Genomic DNA, 21735 nt, shown 5'->3' with positions numbered 1-21735 from the left:
AGCTTTGTGGGGAGGATGAAGAATGGGGGAGAGAGCCAAGAGGGAAGGGCTGGGGACCATGTCTTGGGGTGCAGGGGAGAGGAAGAGAACCTAAAGCATGGGAAAGGGAGGAGAGAGCATAGGGAAGACGTGGCAGACCAGAAGGGGAGAGAGCCTTGTGGTGGGGGGAGAGAAAACAGATGGGAATGAGACCAGCTTGGAAGGAGAGAGAGAACCTAAGGGATGTGGTGAGGAGAGAGCAAGCAGGATGGATGGAAAAGGATGTGACTCAGATTTTTGGCCGGGAGGTCAATGAGAAAAATAGTTTTAACATGTGTGATTTTTGTGGCAAGCTGCAGGAGAGGCAGCGGTTCAGCACGCGACAGAGATTTGTGCGGGTTGGGGGGACAAGGTGTGCAAGAGGATGGATGTAGAGAGAGTGTGGAGATTGGGAAGGGGAACATTGGGGGGGGGGGAGGAAGGGGAGAGGTTGAAAACATGGGGAAATCCTTGGAAGACTTAAGGTCTGTGTTCTTATATTGATTCTGCTGCTGTTGCTCTGTGATCCTAAGCAAGCTATTTGAGGGCTTGATTCTGAGATATGCTGAATACTCTTTTTCTGAGATCACAGCAATCTGTGATACCTGCCCAGGAATCCACAATTTTTTAAAGCAGATAATAGCTCACATATCAATTGCATTTTTTCCTTTATAGCTGGTGCTGCTTCCCCATGCAACCAGCCAAATAAAATAAAATACCAACAAGAGGGTTATCAAGAAAAATAAAAAATACTAGAATCTCAAGTATTCTTTTTATTTCTGTAATTTTACCAGGCTCTCTTGAATTAAGAACATTTTCATTGCCACCTTTTAAGCAGCAATGGCTTGCCTTTTAATGGGAAAACAATTCTGGTTTGCATTTAAAAAAAAAAAAACTATAAAAAATTCCCACACATCCTACTACATTTAATTGTGTTTTTGTGTGTATTGTTGTTTTTCTTGTTTGTAATTATTTTGATTTCACAATTACCATCCTCCTACTGGCCAGTGTGCTTGGACTTCTGTACAAGAAAACACTTTTTTAAACTACATGCTTAAATTCAGAAAAAATTAAGGACATTTGCTAGAGGAAACTACCGTTCTTTAAATAACTACAGTATTAAATTTAATTTCTTGGGCCCTATTGGGCCTAGACACTGTTCCTGCACATAGTAAGAAATGGTCCTTGTCCTAAAGATGCAAATTCAGACTTGACCCCAGAGGAGTACATTGTTGCTGAAATCTCTCTAGCCTTTATATGAAAAAAAATTGCAAAGCTTTATTTTATTCCTATTTATTCTCAGTCAACATAAAACTCAGTTAGGCCATAAGAAAATACTAGGCAGTAGTTTTGGGATTTTTTTTTAGTCCCATTCATCAAAAATAATGGTTCACATGGTCACACTTCTCATTCCAAGAATTTATTTAATGTGTGTCACAGAGTACAGGGGATTAACAGGGAAACCTGCACTCTGCTCATTTAAATGCTAATTAGTTGCCCTGGGGAAGCTGAATGGGGTAATTATCTAATCAGGCTGGTGGGCTGGGTTGGATAAAGATTCAATTAGCCCATCAACCCACATCTGATAAAGAGACATAGGAAGGAAGTGCCAGGAGGGGGCAAGAGAGAGCAGAACAGCAGCTAGCTGAGCCTAGTCACACACAGGCCTCAGAGAAGGGAGACCTCTGTTCCCCTCCGGTCCTGAGGAGAGGGTCAAAGGCACTGTAGATATTGTGAATGGATTCCCAGGGACTGTGGTAGTTTGGTGGAAGGAACTTGAAATGAAAGGGTCACTAAGTGCACATCTGGTGGAGTCTGTGCCATTTCTTCAGGCAAGAAGACAGGAGTGAAGCCATATCCCTCTTACAGAATTACTTGTATGTGCTTTAAAATATGTGTCTCGTGTTGATAGAATGAGTGTGTGTTTGTGTATAGAAGCAGGATTTGGATTTGTGCTTTTTTTCATAGAAACCACATGAAGGAATTTGCAAAATACCCCATTTGTTGTGAACAGAAACATTTAGAATTACAAAGGGCATTCTATAAGAAAAGCAGTAGTTTCTGTAGAAATTGCTTTCTTTGATATTAACAATAGAATAGTGAATTGGAATGATTCTGCCAACACACACACTACAAGCATTTAGGGAGTTTCCCCTGGGCACTATTCCAAATTAAATCTGCCTGGCTTTTAGGTGTCAAGAAGATATGGACTACATAAGCAGGTTTTTGGGTTTTTTTGGTTTTTTGGTTTTTTGCTGATTGAGATATTAATTGGTCGATAGAGGATGCCATATCAAAGGATAAAGTATAGTAGATCTATTCCTTGTCACAGACGTGCATCACTTACCGCTAGACTGGTACCTCCTGCTGGTCATCCTGGGGATTAGCTCAAGGCCAGCACTGCCTGTCCATGGCTTGCACATTCACTTCATCTGCAGTCCACCTGAAAACCCTCTCACAGCATCCTCTTTGTGGCTCGGCTCTCCAGCCTTGTCACTGTCCGTTTTCCCTCCTTCTGGGGGACTTTAGCTCCTAGTCTAGCCACTTCTCCAGTGGTGAGTAGGGGGGACCCAAGCTTACCCACTACTCAGGGTCCACCCCTCTTGCTGCACCCCTCTGCCGCTGCTATCACTGCATTTCCCTGGGCCACTTCCCCGCAGCCACAACACCCTCCTCAACCTCAGCAGCCTCCCTGCAACACCTTGTCTTCTCCCTGGGTTCCTGCCTGCACTGCTGTGTCCAAGGTGCAACCAGGTTGTAGCCTACCTCAGACAATCCTCCCTCCTTGAGCTCAAGGCAGTGACTGACCCAGATCTGTTCTGCCCTGCGGCTTTTCTTATATAGGCCTGCTGGACCCTGACTGGCCACTCCTCACAGCCCCTCTCCTATTGGCTGCTTTTCGCACAGCCTCCATATGGCTCTATTAACCCCTTGTGACCAGTCTGTGCCTTGGGTAGCCATTTGAAAATGCCAAGGGCAGGGCAGGCTTCAAAAGGAGAGCAGAGTATCCCAGCATTGGTGGGTAACACTGAAGTTAGACTTCCCAACCAGCCACAAACAATGCTTCTGATTCCCCACACTGGTTATCCAGAAGCTAAAACAAAAATTACACAGCCCCCTTTACTGCATTTCAGTCTCTGGCTCCCTAACAGCCACTAGGTCCAGTAAAGAGATAAGTTATTACAACTTTGTGCTCTTTACCAAAAAGTTCTCCTTACCCCATATTACCAAATCTATGTGAGTTTGGATTTTACCCAAAATACCATGCTGGCAGCCAATTCTTTAATAATTAAAACTAAAAGTTTATTATAAAAGGAAAGAAATAAACACAGGGAGAGGTGTTATATGATTAAAGCAATTAGATACATACAGATGATTTGAAAGTCCATATATACCAGGTTTTCAGTAGAATTGTGGAACTTGCAGGCTTGTATAGTCCCTGTGGTTTACATCCAATACCTGGATGGGTCTCATTCCTTTGTTTCACAGCTTCAGTTGTAAATGAGTTGGTCCAGAGGTAGGAAGCAGGTATGAAGACTGAAGACAATATGGATGTGGTACAGTTGCCTTTTATGTCCCTTTGCCATGCTGCTTGTGGAAATTTACAGAAACATAATGGAATCCAGGATCACGTGGGCAACTCCTGGTGACTCATAAGGTGTAACCCCTGGTTCTTTCCCTAGGCTTATTGTACCTTTGAGTTCCCTAAATGGGCCATTGAGCATCTTATTGCTACTGCCATCCTGCCTGTGGTGTCACCCAGAAACACCGCACAAGTTGAAATACAGATAAATCAAGCATATCCATAACTTCCAATGAAAATATGACACATACACATAAACAATATCATCGTTCTTAGCAAATTATAACCTTTTTAATTGTACCTGTTATGGCCTATCTCATATGAATTATTGTAATTTTGAAATATTGATGTTAAATAATATCATAAATGGTCCCCTTAATCCAGACAGCATCACACCCTTACTGGCCAGTGTGGGGCCAATATCCATTGTGCTCCTGAGCAGAAATATTAAACTGAAAAAGCAAAGCACATATTATAACTCTCAGGCATAGCACATCAGAACTCCAACAAAAAGTTCTGTGTTCATGTTCTCAACTAACTAGTTCTCACAAAAAGTGTCCAAATACCTTGTGTTTTAAGTGTTTTAACTCTTCTCCAAAAACATTAAATCCTTGGTTATTATAATATGTTCTGGTCTTTCACTTATTTATCACGTTTGCTACAAACCTAAAAGTTTTAGACTGATGTGTCTTATGCATGTGTATACACTGTTTTTTGTTCTTTTGTCTTGTCTCTTCTGATAGTTTTTTATTTTCCCCACTTCAGATATTGGTTTAATGCTCATTTTGATTCACCACTTTTATACTAGAAATAAAAATTAGTAACCATCTAGCCCATTAACGAATTTTATTGCTGTTCTCTGGTACCCAATTTTACAACCACTTCTCTCTAATTTAAATGCTTAGTTACTTCTCTCTGGACTAAATAATTCTAGCTGCATTCACCCCTTCTCATCTGTAAGTCTTTCTCTTGCAGATTCTGCTTTTTAAGGTTTGCTTCCTAGGAGATTGAGATGCAGTCAGTATTAGCTAGAACGATCACTAAAAGTTTAAACAAATTCTGAGTTCTTCAAACTGCAATAAAGGTTTAATTGATAAAATTGGGTAGGTGTCCTGCAGTGAATTCTTCACAGGTCCATCTCAACAAAACTCACTGCAGGGTGGGGGCCTTCCCTTGTAGCTACACAAACATTGAACAATGCAATGTCATTTCCTAAAAAGAGGGAAATGTTACAATTTGTCACAATAAACAGCATGTTATTATAACATGTTCCTTTTTAATTCTGTGTGTGTAGGGTGTTAATTTTCTCAATTAAATACTAAAAATTCAACTCATCAAATGTGATCATTCTATTGTCATTTGCAGGAAGTCCAGCACAATTGCCAGCTTCATAGGATATCATTTTGTGCTGATGATAAAACTGACAAGAGGATTTTTACCTTCATATGCAAAGATTCTGAGTCAAATAAACACTTGTGCTATGTATTTGACAGTGAAAAGTGTGTAAGTATGTCAGATGTTTTACAATGATTTGGGGGTCTCAAACGGCCCGATCTGAAATTAGTACTAGGAAGAAGATAAATGAGTACCTGGGTAACCCCTTAATTAGGGTCAGCTTGATGTACTGTTTCATGACAAGATGTTGCCTTTAAAATTGTACTCATGTTTATTACATATTTAAATTAAACATTTTGTTAATTCTTTTTCAACTAAGGTCACAATGTTCTTTTGTGAGGTAAATCTTCTTCCCAGTACCCAGCCTCACTATCTGGGCCAAGCACCAGGCTGATACACAAGATGGGGAGAGGGGCCCTTTCACTTCAGGCTCTGGAATGTTTGCAAAGCTACCATGTGGCGGTTACTGCAGCACAATGTGTGAAGTAGCCTCATGGGCTGTTGAGCAGTACACACACATCCTTGTGGGATTTGCACAGCAGGCATCCTCCCCTCTGCAGGGTCACCCATGTGCTGATACACCACCAGAGGAATCACTTCATCCACCACTGAAATGCAGTCACTTCTGGGGTGCAACATGGCAATTGTTCAACAATGTACATCGATATTAAAGAATAGTTTAGGACAGGAAGTGAAGGATACAGTGTCCAGCTGAAACAGTACGAGTTTACATAAGCAGAAAATAATTGCCTATTAGAATTTAACTAGGGCAATGATGCTAATACACCTATTCTTATGAAAAATGGCAAGGGATGTTTCATATTCACAAGAGCTCAGGACCTCTGTTTCATGCCTCATTTAAAAGACATTCTAAAGCGCTGAAGAAAACTTACTATAAAAATAATTCTTAACTTTGACAAAAATTACAGCTTTCTTTTCTGTAGCATTAGATGCTGTTATACATTTTGCCTTACTGCTTATAGAGTGTGTTTGGTGATCTTGTCATTCATCTGCCATGCTACAGTTCCGATACCAGTAACGATGTGTATACTCACTGTGTTCATTTCTGTTCACTTCTATTTTCTTGTCTGTGTGTGTCTCTCTCTCCCCCTCTCCTTTTAGGGAGGGGCAGCAATATACACAGATCGTTTCCCAATCTCAGGTGTATTTCCTCTCCCCTTCCAATAATCTCTTCATGCAGGTACCTTTCAGAGACTGGAATGTGGGCAGTTGTGCCTAGTGGTTGGAGCAGGAGTCATGCCTAATGGTTGGATGAGGAGTCAGTAGCCAGGAATATGTACTCAGGGGTCAGAGCCAGAGTCAGAAGTCAGCAAAATGATTATAGGGTCAGAACTGGGTTATCTGGAATGGGGTAAGGCAAAGGAAAGGCTGGGTCCAACATCCAAGGCAGGACTGGAAAAAGTTGGGAGCAAGGTTGAAAATAAACAGGAGGCACAGGAGGTATTGCAGCTGTGGGAAAATATTTTGAGCAGCTGCCAAACTGCTGCTATAGCTGAGCTAAAGAGCTGGTCTGCTGACTCTTCCCCCCAATCAGGTGGTGTAGCCAATCAGGTAGCCTACTACAGGCCATCTGCTCTCATTAGAGACTGGCTCTAATGACAGTATCCCCCCACTTGAGGGTGCCTCCCTACAGCGCCCAGTTTTTCAAGGTACTTCTGATGGAACTCTCACAATAGGTCTGGAGTGTTCATGTTCTCTACCAGTCCCTAAGACCACTCCTCCGGACTGGAGCCTTCCTAGTCCATCAGGTACTGGAGCCTTCCTCTAAGTTGCTGAAAGTTCAGGATTCAGTGAACCAAGTACTCCTCCTGTCCTCCTCCATGGGTGGCGGTGCCAGGTTGGAATGGTTTGGATGATTTGGACATGGGTTCTAGTTATAGGGATTTAAAAATGTGATCTGAAAGACAGGGTGGATCTTCAAGGACCTGAGCAACTGTAACCTGAAGGCCACTGGGTTTACCCATTCTATGATCTTGAAGGGGCCCAGGAATAGATAATCTAGTTTGGCAGATGGGCCGTTCTAATTAAGGTTCTGGACACAGAGCCACACCTTGTCCCTATGGCCAGACTGCAGGCAGCCTGATGGCCTTGGTCTGCATGGTGCTTTTTAGGCTCTTTTGGTGGGCTGCAAGTATTTCTTGAGCTCTTGGTGTACCCAATGTATGTGGGGGCTAACTCCACAGTGGCTGGTATTGGGGAATTTATGGGTAAATCTGTGTGAAAGTGGGAGTGAAAGCCAGAGTTTGGAAAGAAGGAGTTATGTTGGGTCTGTCACGTGTTTGTATTTAACAAAACATGATGTCAAATAATTAACTCCACTGAAGTTTTATGTAAGTAAGACAATCAAGCAATACTTAATACAGCACTATACATAAAAGAAAAATATACATACCAATCTCTGTAATGGAGAAGTGATGGCAATGTACTTCAGGTCACTTCTGATTAACTTCCCTAAATGAGCCCTTTATATACTCATTTAAAACCCAAAAAAATCCTCATTTTTTTTCCAGAGCTGGTTTTGCTGACATTTTGCTTACTTTGAATATTTTCAGCTTAATCTAATCAATAAGTTAATAACTTCTGTAACCATGTTTAGCTCTTAATGACATGGATTTTAATCAACACATAATTATTCAATAACACATCTGCCATACCAAGTGTTCCTTGTCCATTTTGTTAGTTACTAATTTTTATCAGTTGTAGTGCATATTTGTGAATCCCTTAACATGTCATTTTTTCCATTACAACACGTATAATAATAGGCACCCTTTTATATACCGTAGGTGTTTACAGACAAGAGACCAAGAAAAATGACCTGTTGATAATTAAGTTCTTTCTATTGTTTCTGGTTTCCATAATTGATAAGCTAAAATGATCTTTCAATACATTATTATTTTATTAATCACAGAAAAACGACTTCCCCATATTAGTTACAAGTGATCCCTATTTGGGCTAGGTCAGCTATGTCAGAGTAAAAGCGAACTGGGTAATTAAATACAATCCTACTGATTGATCACAAACATTTTCCTGCTCATTAGTTTAACACAAAGCACTAGAGTCAGCTAAATTTCAATTGAGGTTGAAGAATTATAAACACAAAGAATAGCGTACTGGGAAACCTAGAAAGAATCAAAGGGTTGTGATAGTTTGGTTTAATTATTAACAGGTTAAGGTGTAGATTGCATTGTTATATGCAAGTTTGGCGTAACACATCAGGGAGAGCTAATCATCCTGGTGACAATTGAGAAAACAGCAAATATACTGCTCCAAGATGTGATTGACTTTATCTGTTTACCCATTAGTCTGTGGATGATAGATGGATGAGACAAGGGACTTGATGCCATGGAGTCTGGGAAATTCCCAAAAGACTCATAGACTTTATGGTCAGAAGGGACCATTATGATCATCTAGTCTGACCTCCTGCACAATGCAGGCCACAGAACCTCACCCATCCACTCCTGTAATAGACCCCTAACCTATGACTGACTTATTAAAGTTTTCAAATCATGGTTTAAAGATTTCAAGGTACAGAGAATCTACCAGCAAATTACCCTTGCCTCATGCTGCAGAGGAGGGCAAAAAACCCTCAGAGTCTGCCAGTCTGCCCTGGGGAAAATTCCTTCCCAACCCCAAATATGGCGATCAGCTGAACCCTGAGCATGCGGGCAAGACTCACCAGCCAGACACCTGGAAAGAAGTCTCTGTAGTAACTCAGAACCCACCCCATCTAACATCCCATCACAGGCAATTGGGCATATTCACCACTATTAGTCAAAGATCAGTTAATTGCCAAATTAGGCTGTCCCATCATCCCATCCCATCCATATATTTATCAAGCTCAGTATTGAAGCCAGCTAGGTTTTTTGCCTCCACTGCTCTCCTTGGAAGGCTGTTCCAGAACTTCACTCCTCTGTTGGTTAGAAACCTTTGTCAAATTTCAAGTCGAAACTTCCTGATGGCCAGTTTATATCCATGAGTTCTTGTGTCCACATTGGTGCTGAACTTAAATAATTCCTCTCCCTCCCTTGTATTTATCCATCTGATGTATTTATACAGAGCAATCATATCTCCTCTCAGCCTTCTTTTGGTTAGGCTAAACAAGCCACACTCTCGGAGTCTCCTCTCATAAGGCAGGCTTTCCATTCCTCTGATTATCATAGTAGCCCTTCTGTGCTTCTGTTCCAGTTTGAATTCATCTATCTTAAACATGGGAGACCAGAACTGCACACAGTATTCCAGATGAGGTCTCATCAACACCTTGTATAATGGTACTAACACCTCCCTATCTCTACTGGAAATACCTCACCTGTTGCATCCTAGGACCACATTAGCTTTTTTCACAGCTACATCACATTGGTGGCTCATAGTCATCCTGTAATCAACTAATATGCCCAGGTCCTTCTCCTCCTCTGTCACTTCCAACTGATGCATCCCCAATTTATAGCAGAAATTTTTGTTATTAGCCTCTAAATGCACACTAAAACAATCAGGATCCCAGTGAGATACAATGCCTGACAGTAACCTGTGTTAGCAGAAGATATTTTCTAGGAAGAGCCAAGCTGGCTTCCATGTGGTAGGAACAGTACAGCTTGGAATGAGGTGCCCTATCTTCATTAGCCGATCAATGCAACCAGGATTAAAACTGCCTGGGAGTGTGGCAGTTCTACAATGAAGTATATACAATATACTACAATATAGTATACCGGGGCTGCAGAGGCATGAGCAGAGCCTGGAGGTTTGATTGTAGGTTCATGGTATGGGTGCAGAAATTCCATGACATTAAATAATCCTTGACATATGCTCATAGGTTTGGCCACCAGGAGCTCCTCGAGATCAGGCTCCAGATTTTGAGTTGGCCAAAAGAACCTGCAAGCAGTGACTCATAGGATGGTTTCAGTACCTGAAGCCTAGATTGTCCTGCTAGAATATAAATATAACCTTTGTAATATAGAAGGACATTCTGTAATTGGAACTTGGAGTTGGGTCGGATTTCCACATTGTTCAGGGTCTGGCAGATGTGAGTTGCAAACAGGTCATCAGGGGAGTAGATGGTGGATACCTGACTGCTGTCGATTTTCCCATTGACAAATTTGGACACTTTGAGCACCAGGGCAAAGGGCAAATTTGAGATATTTGTCTTTGTGGGATAGGGCATCTGCCGTCCCATTTTCTTGTCCCTGGGAGATAGATTACCACAAAGTCAAAGCAAGCGAAGAAAAGTGAGTAGCACTGGCTTGGGTAAGATGTCTATCAGCCTGTGAGTACACCAGGTTTTTTGTAATCTGTCAGGACTTGGAATCAGGCTCTTTCAATGAGGTGGCATCATTCCTCAAAAGCCACCTTGATAGCCCATAGCTCCTTGTCCTAAATATCATAAGTTTTCCCCCACCAGGGTAAACTTCTGAGAATAATAGGTACAAAGGCAGAGTTAAGTGTAGGGGCCTGCATGCTGAGATAAAACTGCAGCTATGGCAAAATTTGAGACATCAGCCTCAATTGTAAATGGTTTAGTGTGGCCTGAGTCAATCAGGATGTGTGCTGAGATGAATGCCCTTTTCGGTCAATCAAACGGTTGTCTAAGCCTCTGTGGACCAGACAAATTGAGCCCCCTTTGCAAGAGCACTATTATGGGTGCAACCAGGCTAAAGAATCCGCTACTAAATTGCCTTTAGAAATTAACCAAGCCCAGGAATCACTGCACCCTGTGTATCTCTTTGGTTGCAGCCCAGTTGGATATTTCCACCTTACGTCAGTTCCTCAGGTGAGACCATGTACCACTGTGATCTTATCAAGCTTTTCTCAAGCTTTATGTATAAGTGGTTTTGGCAGAGTCTTTCCAAGACAATGCACACACAATGATTGTGGAGGTCCAGAGTTTTGGAGAGAGTGAGGATATCATCCAGATAAATGATGACAAATTGATGAAGCATATCTCTAAATATGTCATTTATGGAATGCTGGAAGATTGCCAGGGTTTGCACAACCCAAACTGCATGACCAAATATTCAAAGTGGTCATCCCTGGTGCAGAAGGTGGTCTTCTATTCTTCTCTTTCCTAGATGCTCACCGGGTTATAAGCTCCATGGAGGTTCAACTTTATGAAGACCTTGGCAGCGTGGAGTCTTTCAAATAGTTCATTCATAAGTGGTACCAGTTTCAGATTGTAATCTTGTTCAGAGCTCTGTAGTCCACACAAGGCTAGAGGGAGACATCTTTCTTTATCACAAAAAAGACTGGGGCTCCTGCTGGGGACATGGTGGGGCAAATGAACCCCTTCTGCAGGTTTTACTCAAGAAAACTCCAAAATTCATATAGTTCAGGGTCAGAGAGGGAGAGAATGCACCTGAAGGGAACCACTGCTCTCAGCTAGAAGTTGATTGGCAGTCATAGCTGCAAGGGGGAAGTTGGTTGTTGGCTTTCTTTTTGCTGAACATGTCATCATAGTGTTGATATTTAACGGGAATTCCTGGAGTTTTGGGGTGGGATCTGGTGATTGCTGTGGTCACCTTTGGATCCTATCTTCATGCCTCTGAATTCTTTGGAGGATCAGGTTAGCTCTCTGGAAACAGGATTGTTGGGAAAATGGATGATCAAAGCATACCTGCCTGATTGCCAGTGGATGCATGAGTCATGGGAGTTGAGCCAGGGAATGCCAACATCAATTGATGAATGCCGTGAATGAATTAGCCCAAACTGGAGAACTTTTCGGTGACCTCAAAGCGTAGTTAGCTCTAAAGGAAGAGTCTGGTGAGTGACCGCTCCTGATGAAAGGAGTGACCCGTCTGAGAACTTTGCTAATTCAAGTGCTGGGTGGAGATATTGTCTGTATGGGCAAACTCCAGATGCATGGAATTGCCTGAGGCACCAGGTCCACTAACTATCTAGGTTGGTTCAGGCATCACAGGATGCTAGAGCTGGAAAGGAAGTTGGAGATGTGTTGGTTGTTGATTGGCCATCATCAGGGTTCCGGTGGACAAGTGTTGGCGTGTACTTCTGGGGTGAGGAGAAAGATGCCAACCCAGCCCCAGTCTCCATAGGTCCAATGTCCATTGGCGATTCTTCTCTATGTCAGAGAGGCAGGGCTGGATCTGACTGATTTGCATGGGTTCAGGTGATGGGAGGGGGGACTGGAGCCAGTGGGGCTGGTGGGAGCCTGGAGTACCATATTTTTTTCAATGGCATTCATCAATTTTGATGACTAGGTTGAGTAAGGCAGCCAGGCCGGACGGAGATTCCACCTGTTCCAGTTTATCTTTAATATTGCCATTTAGGCCAAGCCAGAAATGATTATGCTGGGTGGCCTCATTCCACTAGGTATTTCCTACAAAGCATCAGAACTCTGCTGCATATTTAGCAACTGGCCAGCATCCCTGCTGCAGCACCAGAAGTGCACATAACTTGGGTCATTGAAGATCACCACCATAGTTGAAACAGTCTTAAATTGTCCCAGAAGTGTGCTTGATCTTTCCAAGAGCAGAGATGCCCAAGCCAGGGCCACCCAGGTAAGCAGGCTGATAATCAGTCCCATTTGGGCTTGGTCAGTGGGGTACTACTGTGGACATAGCAGAAATAGGAGCCAATGCTGGAAGTAGGAATCCAGGAAACAAGGTGATGATTGTCATTGAACTTGTCAGGCAGAGGGAGTTTGGGCTCATGAGGTGTGGGGGCTGGAGCTGCAAGCAGCATGGCTTGAGCTTACAGGATTGCCATCTATGCCTGCAGGGCAGTAATCTGGTCCTGCAATGTCTGTAGGGCTCCCATTATCTCTGTCAGAGAGGTATTGGCCTTTGTAGGATCCAGGCTTGCCATATCAGCTCTAGTTCCTTTAATGTTCGTGGTGTTTTGGGCTGCTCAAACTGTCAGAAATTGGGACATGGGCAGTTGTGCCTAGCAATTGGTGCAGGAGTCAGGCCTAGTGGTTAGGAACAAGGTGAGCTCAAGGCTGGGAACAAGCAAACACAGGAGCTATTGCAGCCGTGGGCAAATGTTTTAAGCAGCTACTAAACTGTTGGTGCTGCTGAACACAAGACTTCATCTGTTATTTCCACTAGTCAGCGGTGCAGCTAGTCAGGTAGCCTTCTGCAGGCCAGCTGTGCTCGTTAGGTTGCCTGGAGATTGGCTTTGCTGCAGGCCCTGAATCTTGGCAGTACCTTTCCTATCCCATTCAGTATTGTTCTATTTCTGTCACTTCTATCCCTGTAGTCCCCCAAGTGTGTTTTGCCCTTTCCCTACTCCTGATCCTCCCTCTTCGCAGTTCATTAGTTCCTTCTGTTGACATTGGACATTTTGTGATTAGTGTGGATATTAGTGAGATACGGTATGTTTGATTTGTAGATTAATAAGGTTTAATGTGTAAGGTTTTTTATAAATATATTAGTTATATATAAAGCTTAAAATTAATTATAATATATTTATTAAATTTGGAGAGTTAAGCAATTATTTAGAAGGTTGTATATAGGAATGGTTTTTTTTAGGGCTTTGTTAGGGAGTTAGTGGATTTTTTAGTTTAATTGGTAGTATAAAGTTACAGAGTAATCCTATTCATCTCTGCTAACTAAAAAATATCATGCTACAAAAATCAAAATAGCCAAGCAAGCAACTAAATCTATGCTAGGCCTGTAAAACAATAATCAAGCAATTCAAATTATATTAACCCTCCAACACCTTCAGCTTCCAAAGAAGCTCATTCCAATTGGTACCGTCCCTTCCAATCTACACACATTTCCTTGGAAGTACCCACAGTGCCAGCGGTTCATACTCCCAAATGCCAATTTACCATTATTTAATTAGTAGTAAATGTAGGTCTTTTCTCTAAGATAGTCAAAATGCAGCTGATTAGCAATGGTAATACTGAGCAACTGTTACTTTATTACATTAATCTTCATCAGATAAAATGATTAAACCTGTATCAGCCATTTGGTGTTACAGAAGGTTATCAAACGGTAAGTATCTTTGATTTGAAAATGAAAATCTCAGCCTTCCCTTGACTTTTTTCCATGTTTTTCTTTGCTTTTCAATTAAAAGAAAACCAATAGTTTAATCTAGTTCTTACAGTGTTTGTCAAAAAAAAAATCTGTTTTCCAACAAACACAGTACATATAGGCCACAGTTATTTCCTATTCTAAGTACAAGAAGAAAACTGAGCAAATGCTGACCATTTAATGGTGACTACTGGAATTAACCAAGTTTCCAAAAACATTTACAATTAATGAATGTATTGTATTTTTTCCCCAGCAAAAATTAACCAAAGTAAAATCTTTCCTATGTAAAAGGCATAGAAACATTATGTATGGAGTTCTCAAATATGAAGAAAAGAAGTAAAGTATTTTATTTGCATGGACGTCCACAGATTTGGTTTGGTTTGGCACTTGTGATCTTCAGTGCTTAAGCACAGACATATGATATGTAGATATATCCACTGTATGAAAATTGTTATTCTATTTTTACAATATAGACTTTTGAAACCTAACTGTAAAAACGATGAAAGTACTAACAGCTCATTCAGTAAAATTATTCATTTAACAAAAGAAAGTTACAGCCATCAGCCACTTTCAAGGGATTAAGATGTTATGGTCTAAAAATGCAACAAAAACAGACACAAGCACATTGTTTATAGATATTAAAATAGCATAATATACACTGCTACATAGGTAATTGCATTCTGTCTACAGCAGTTTCCCCTGTAATTTTATTTGCATCAATTATTCTTCAGTTATCCTCCTGATGGCCATGTTTATTTTCAGAGCTAACTTCGTTTCAGTGGTGGGTGAAGTAATACCTAGGTATGCTATACATTATGTAATATGCATTGTGATCCTGTGATATGAAAAACACTTAATATGCTAATTCCAATATTTTACTTGTATAAAGGCTGAAGAGATAACTTTAACAATTGGCCAAGCATTTGACCTGGCTTACAGGAAATTTCTGGAATCTGGAGGAAAAGATGTTGAAACAAGAAAACAGATTGCAGGATTACAGAAAAGAGTAAGTCGTACATACTTACTGCTTCTCTTGATGAAAATTATATACTACTATAATTTTTACAAATGTTGTGAAGTATGCTGCAGTACAAATTGTAATACTATACGGCAGATTATTAAGACTCTGGGAACACTAAAAAAAGAGGACAAGAATTTACGAAGTAATAAATGGTATGTATCTTTCCATCATCCTGAAAATTCACATGTGCTAAGTAATTTATTACATTCCCAAATAAAATGATCCTTTCTGGTCAAATATTAAACATAATGCCCAGGCTTTTTGGTAATTAGTTTGTAGCTATATTGTTAAGAGAGAGCAGATCTCAAATAAATAAATAAAAATGTTACTCACGATTTCTAGCTTAAATTAGATATATCTGAGGATGAATTTACCAGTAGCTGTTGCAATGACTATTTGTTTTGTAGATTCAAGAGCTAGAAACTGAAAATATAGAACTGAAAAATAAGGTACAAGATTTGGAGAACCAATTAAGAATAAATCAAGTACATACATCTCCAGTAAGTACATGGATACAACTATGTTTTCTGGCCAAGATTGGTGTAACTTAAAATTATTTAACATCATCTGTATGTTCTGATAACAAATATAGTATACATACTATTTCTGATAATTATAATTAACATACAATAATACTATATTTAAGTAACGGTAAGATTGTGACAAACCAACAAATGTAGAAAAATTGTAAGTTATTCAGTAAATGATACTTGCTTAACTCAGCCTGTTGTGCCCAGATGTTGCTGCATATATGCAAACATTTTTCTCAGACAGATAAGCAGACTATCTGAGGATGAAGAGCATCCTGTGTCCAAAGGATCTGGTTCAGTGTGTCAATCCTGAGCTTTATAACTCAGGATTTCTTAATAAGTTTCTGTCACAAACATATTGTTACTTACATCTGTTGTTTTGTCTATAACTTCTTGTTTTAACAGGTTTTATGTTCTTCTGAAATTCCCTAGTAGAATAACATAGTCCAAGACCCATTATGATCTTTCATGCAAATAAGTACTTATGGGACTGGCTTACTAGTTATGAGTATAAGCAAACGAGGATCCTTTTATCCATGAAAATATTTTGCCTTCTTCAGAATCAGTGGATGTTGATTATTATGGAATTTTTAAAAGGCAGAGTTAGATATCTAGTTAGTGAACTTTTAAAAGTATAGGTTGACCCTACTGGCTCCAAAGTGGTTATAGTTTATTGTATTCAAATATATTTACATAGCTGTATTAAAAAAAAGTTTGCATAGCACAAATCCTTAGGAAAAGTATCTAGTTTTTAATTTAAATATCATCGGTGAAATGCTGGCCCTATTGAAGTTAATGGGAACAGAATTACATCTCTTGAGAATCTATATTTTTGCCCAAGCAGAAAAATAATTTGCCATTTTTTATTTTTTAAGTCAGAGTATTTTTTGAATTACAGAAGTATCCAAACATTTTACAATGCATTTTCTTTAATTTTTACAGTTGTGTAAATTAAAACTTGGGCCAGCCACATATTTTTAAAATGTTTTGTTTTTACATCTTGTTCCTGGGCTGAAACCCTATTTGCCTGGCATCAGCTTTATGTGGATGTTTACATTTTGATCCACGAAGCCCCCCAGAGTCTGTTTATTATGGTAATCATAATTCATCATTAATATCACTATACTGAAGTGAAGTTTTATGGAGGTCTGTCTTCATAAAATTCCACTAATGTCATCTAGTGTAATAGTAACATGGTACTGGGAATCATAGGCGTGTGCACACAAAGTGTGCCGGGTGTGCCCAGGCACACCCTAATGCAGGGGTGTAAAACATACGGCCATTTATGATGTGTCCTGCGGCGCCGTCTGCTGCCGAAAAAGCGGAGGGCGCGCGATTTTTCGGCGGACTGCAAGACAGGAGGAAGAAGGAGCTGCAAGATTTTGCCGCAATCTGCAGCCGAAATATCGTTCCTCGCGATAGTTTGCGGCAGAGACTAGGACGCAGTGAGAATTCCGCTGGCGGGTAATTCAAATGTGGCCCGCTGGTGGAATTGAGTTTGCAATGAAATTCACGGGGTGCACACCCTAATGAAATGTGCTGCGCACACCTATGACTGGAATAGATACAATGTTAAATTGTATATATGACATAGGGACTTATATGAATCCCTCAGTGAAAACTGTAAATTTTATATGTTTTCTGACTTACTATGCATTCAATCAAAAGTACTAACCCCTCAGGCCAAATCCTCAACCTTTGTTCAGGAAGGAATTTTTCCTTAATAAAGACTGTAGGAGTTGATCCTTTATTTGTAAACCTAATCATTCAATCTGTCTAATAGTTTGCTTTTATAGTAACCCTGTGATAAATACAGCCTTCTTATGAAACAAAAATAGCAAAAAAACCAATATATTCCTGTTTAGCTTTTTGGTCCAGGAACCATGCATGTGTTCATTATGTGTGTCCAGAATTTAGCACAGTGGGGCCTCAGTATCTGATGGGGCCTCTTGATGCTAAAACAATACAAATAACATATGGGATTGTAAATGGCAATTGTGTAATGGCCAAATTATCCACTTAGCTGATTGGGTATTTTTATTTATTGGCATTGTGGCAGCAATGTGTGCTTTCTGTGTATGATTTCAATGTGACTTCTGGCACATGATTCTGAGAACAGAATTTGAGCATTAGGACAGCTATTATTTTGTGTGGTGGAATATCTGTGAGGAAAGATTAGTCTTAAAAGTACTGATTTAACGCATTTTCGCACATTTTTTCTTTATTTTATTTGCTAGTGAATATACCGATGTTAATATCACATTTACATTTCATAGCCATTAATTACAAAAGTAACACATTTAATTTTTATATGTTCAAAAAATCATCCCCAAAGTTTTGCGTTTCAAATATAAACATATTTCTATTTATTTATTTCATTAGATTTAACATTTAAAAAGAAAGAATTATCATACAGAACTTCTGAGCCTTCTAATAATTAGAATTACAGTAAGAACTACCCAGCAGCATAAATATTAATATATAAATTAATTCTGCCAGCCAGCAGCCTTAAATAATCAAATAGAGATAACAATGTATCTCAGCTAATCAGCAATAATAAAAGAAATACTCCAGGAAAACCTTTCATTCCCATATCTTACTTTGGAACATACCCTTATCCTTCTCCCCTAAACCCTATCAAACAAATACCTTTTGCAGCATGCCTAGAAGGTCAGTTGAATAGGCCAAAACTGTTTGTATTACCTATATAACAAAATGAACAGGAACATTTAAGAGATAGGTATGGAATTAGAAAACAAATTGTTAAATATAATAGACAATCAGTCTTTGTATAAACTGTTAATTAAATAAGTTTCATTAATGGAAAATATCTGCAAAGATAGTGTGACCCCGGGGCTTGCATAACCTCAATTCCCATTGTCCCATATCACACACAGGAAGAAAGACAAGATTCAGTGGATGTGTTTTAATTAGGCTGCACCTTTATTAATGAATCTGGGAACAATAAATTGTGCAGTGCAGGTCACCATTCTTTTTTTAATCATTTCCACCTATTTAGGAGGGTTACCATCAGCCCTTCCCTTTCCCAATCTGGTCCCTTTCCATTGTTGGGATCTCTTTGCCCTCCCATCATGAGGGCTTAGAGGGCCTGGAAAAAGGGAGCTGTTTCCCCACTGTGGTAGACATTGAGTCCCAACTCCTTTTTCCAGCTTCCGTAGGGAACACCATCCCTTACATCTTTTTCCAACTCTGGTTTATCAGGAAATCAAACCGTCCATGCAAATGAGTACCTGCACTGGACTCCTGCCTAATTGGTGACAGCTCAACCTAACTTTCTTACCTAAATCACCAGGTCCCTGAAATGCTGTGGGGAAGGTGAAATAACCTCTGCACCTGGGCCAGTCTGGCAGTGAGGGAAAAATTCCTTCTCAGCTCTGAAAGAAAAAAGGCAATTAGCACAGTGCTCACAATAGATCATAAAATTACTTAGTCCTACTCTGATCCCAGGGGTGGGAGAGAGTGTGCTACTGGTTCATGGTGAGAGAAGATATTGTCTGGGAGGCACAGGATATAAATACCCTTTCCCTTCAGCTGGTGTCCCCAGTGTCTTCAGTGTCCCCACCTAAGCCAGTCACTTCTTGTTCCTCCTTGACTCAAAGAGCTACTGTCCCTTGTCTTCCTCCTTGACAAAGTCCCACCTCATTCAGTTACAATGAGCACATTATAGTTAGAAGAGGCACTAAGAACTTTGGAGGATCTGGACTGGTATGTGTTTAAGGCTAAATTATGCTTAGTCAAACAATATCAAACAATATCAAAATTACTATGTTTTATGAAAGTAAAAGTAGAATGAATGTACCTTTTCTGATATTCTCTCTACATTTCTGGGAAGGAAATTCATGATAGTAAAAATAGTAATAAAAAGTAATTGCAGGATTTTACTAAAATTACTTTAATGCACTTTTTAATAGAAGATTTTTTAAATTCACAGATCTAACCATTGGAAAATCTGCTTTCTCTTTTTTGTTTTTGTTTTTTTCTTAAATAAATTACCTTTTTTGTCTTACTTGTTAATGAGTAGTGACATTTTTCCAATTTGTTGAATATGTAGTTTTCTGGGCAAAAGTATTTTTCAAAACCTGACCCTTTCTCAGGAAACTATCACATCTCAGTAATCAGCTGACCACTTCTAATAATCATTTTTGAAAATGCAGCTTCTTTTTGTTAATTCTCTTCATCCCTGTTGAGTTCTGTGCAGTGAACTTCATAAGAATATAGCCTTATGATGATGATGTACCATGGAAGAATTACTATATTCAGTCAGAAAAATGTAAATTTAGTTTTGTTTATTCACATTTAAACTAACAGATGGATTATTGTGTTTTATATGCTATAAGGGAAGTATGATAGATGATATGCTCTCAGTACAAATTATTAGGCATTTCCTAGCATGACTCAATAATACCAAGAGTTTGTAATTGTTTGGGGCAGTAATCTTCATACAGATTCAGTGTGTATCATAACTGCTTCCTCTGATGTCACAATGTGAAATTATATTTAAATTTGTAAGTATAAAATAAATTGAATCCACATTAAGAAATGTGGAGGACATATCTTTATGAAAAGCCCTGCACCTAACTTAGCAATACTTCAAACTTGAGACTATAATTTGTTTCATTTAAAAAAAACCAAAAAACCATGAAGGAACTATCTGTCATGGTATACTAGTGACCTATTCATATTTTTAATACCTATGCCTATAGATTAAAACATCTGAATCCAGTAAACTTAAACATTTACTAAGTGAATTTTAAGTGGGCGGGAGTTGAATTTGTATAAATATACATATTTATGTTTTTTTTTTTCTTTTCTTTTCTTTTTTTTTTTTAAGTAATTTTTTAAAAATCTTTTTAAAAGGTGCCAGTGTCGTGCCAGGTTTTTGAACTTCTTCTGGACATAATGTCAAATAAATAGATCTATTTGTGTTTTGCATCATTTGAATCAACTATTTATATATATTCATAATATATTATATATCAGTTTAATCTTACAATCATTTTGTGCATGGAGCTCCCATTTAAGTTATTTAGAGCTTACATGTTAAGGGACAGCAGGACTCAGCCCTAATACGCTGTCTGCTGCCATGCAATGCAATAATACCGCATGTGATAATATTGGAAGGAACAAGGCTACCCTCAGTGAGGCATCAGCAGTGCTCTTCTCCCCGTCAGGTCAACTGGGTCCATTGACTGTCTTTAACCCTCTTGTTGCCAGTGTGGAGCCAATCTACCTTGCTAATATCTTTGTTGCCCCTTGTGAGGTGTATCTGCCCCATTACACACACCCTGGAATAAATTAGACATCATTGCCTTGATAATAATTTCAGGGCTCAAGATAGTGTGCTTCTCACTGAATGTTTAACACATTCAGGAATATGGGAAAATAAACACCTGAAGCCAGTAGACAGCAACTTCATTAACATAGTCTGTACTTAAACATGCAAAATAGACAGTAGTCCCAATGAACATAAAAGCAGGTGAAAGGATTGGACAAATACAAACACTTCCATTCAAGATACTAAAAATTCTTGGCTGTGATCTCCCATGTAAGAGGAAACAGGAGCTCTGTGTCCTGTCCAATGAAGCAGGCTAGAAAAGGTGTGCAACTAGGGGAGATAGGTATTGGAGGGGAGATGATGAGATTGGCATGCAAGTGATCCTTCATAAATACATCACGTTTAACTGCCTTCAACAGTCAGTACTGGCAAGGAGTGTCCATGCTTCATTTTGAGGTTCCATTGTCAGTAGTCCCGAATGGTGAGGAAATGAAAAACACGCTCTCTCTAGCTCTTTAGGGTGGTTTAGAGACATAATGGAAGAATTAGTGAAAAGGTCATAAACAATCTGCCTTCACCATCCCAGAGAGATAAACAGCCTTAGTGTTTCTATGGGGTTTTTTTATAGTTACAAGGCAGGTCTCTAGGGCTCCTTTTCACACTCAATGGAGAGACAGCTATGATCAAACCACAGATCTCAGGGATCCTGTACTTGTTCACTGACAGTCAATGGAATCATTAAGGGCAAGATTGCAACCATGGTTATGCTTCTACACAGAGGAGTGTAAGGTGGGAAAATGAGTCACAAGTCCACCCAATTTGAGTTTAATCAATGTTCACCTTTATTTATACAGTTTCAGACAGAAATATGTCACCTAATGTCTGAACAT

General features: G+C 39.6%; 1 protein-coding gene across 6 annotated transcripts in view; it reads left to right on the top strand.

The window, feature by feature from the left end:
• Positions 1-21735, top strand: part of GULP1 (GULP PTB domain containing engulfment adaptor 1) — a 253662-nt gene that overhangs the window by 196900 nt on the left and 35027 nt on the right. For 3 of the 6 annotated variants that reach the window (XM_067549050.1, XM_067549048.1, XM_067549047.1), the window contains exons 7-9: positions 4967-5104; positions 14888-15004; positions 15427-15519. In XM_067549050.1, the coding sequence (XP_067405151.1) occupies positions 4967-5104; positions 14888-15004; positions 15427-15519 (348 nt within the window). The remainder of the gene's footprint in view (positions 1-4966; positions 5105-14887; positions 15005-15426; positions 15520-21735) is intronic. The other 3 variants (XM_067549053.1, XM_067549051.1, XM_067549049.1) reach the window with 1 other exon arrangement.

Source organism: Emydura macquarii, unplaced genomic scaffold (assembly GCF_026122565.2).
Source record: "Emydura macquarii macquarii isolate MOO-44397 ecotype Brisbane River unplaced genomic scaffold, CSIRO-AGI_Emac_v2 contig_1253, whole genome shotgun sequence".
Lineage (NCBI taxonomy): Eukaryota > Metazoa > Chordata > Testudines > Chelidae > Emydura > Emydura macquarii.
The sequence above is the reverse complement of the archived record's forward strand: the minus strand, read 5'-3'. Positions and strand labels throughout refer to the sequence as shown.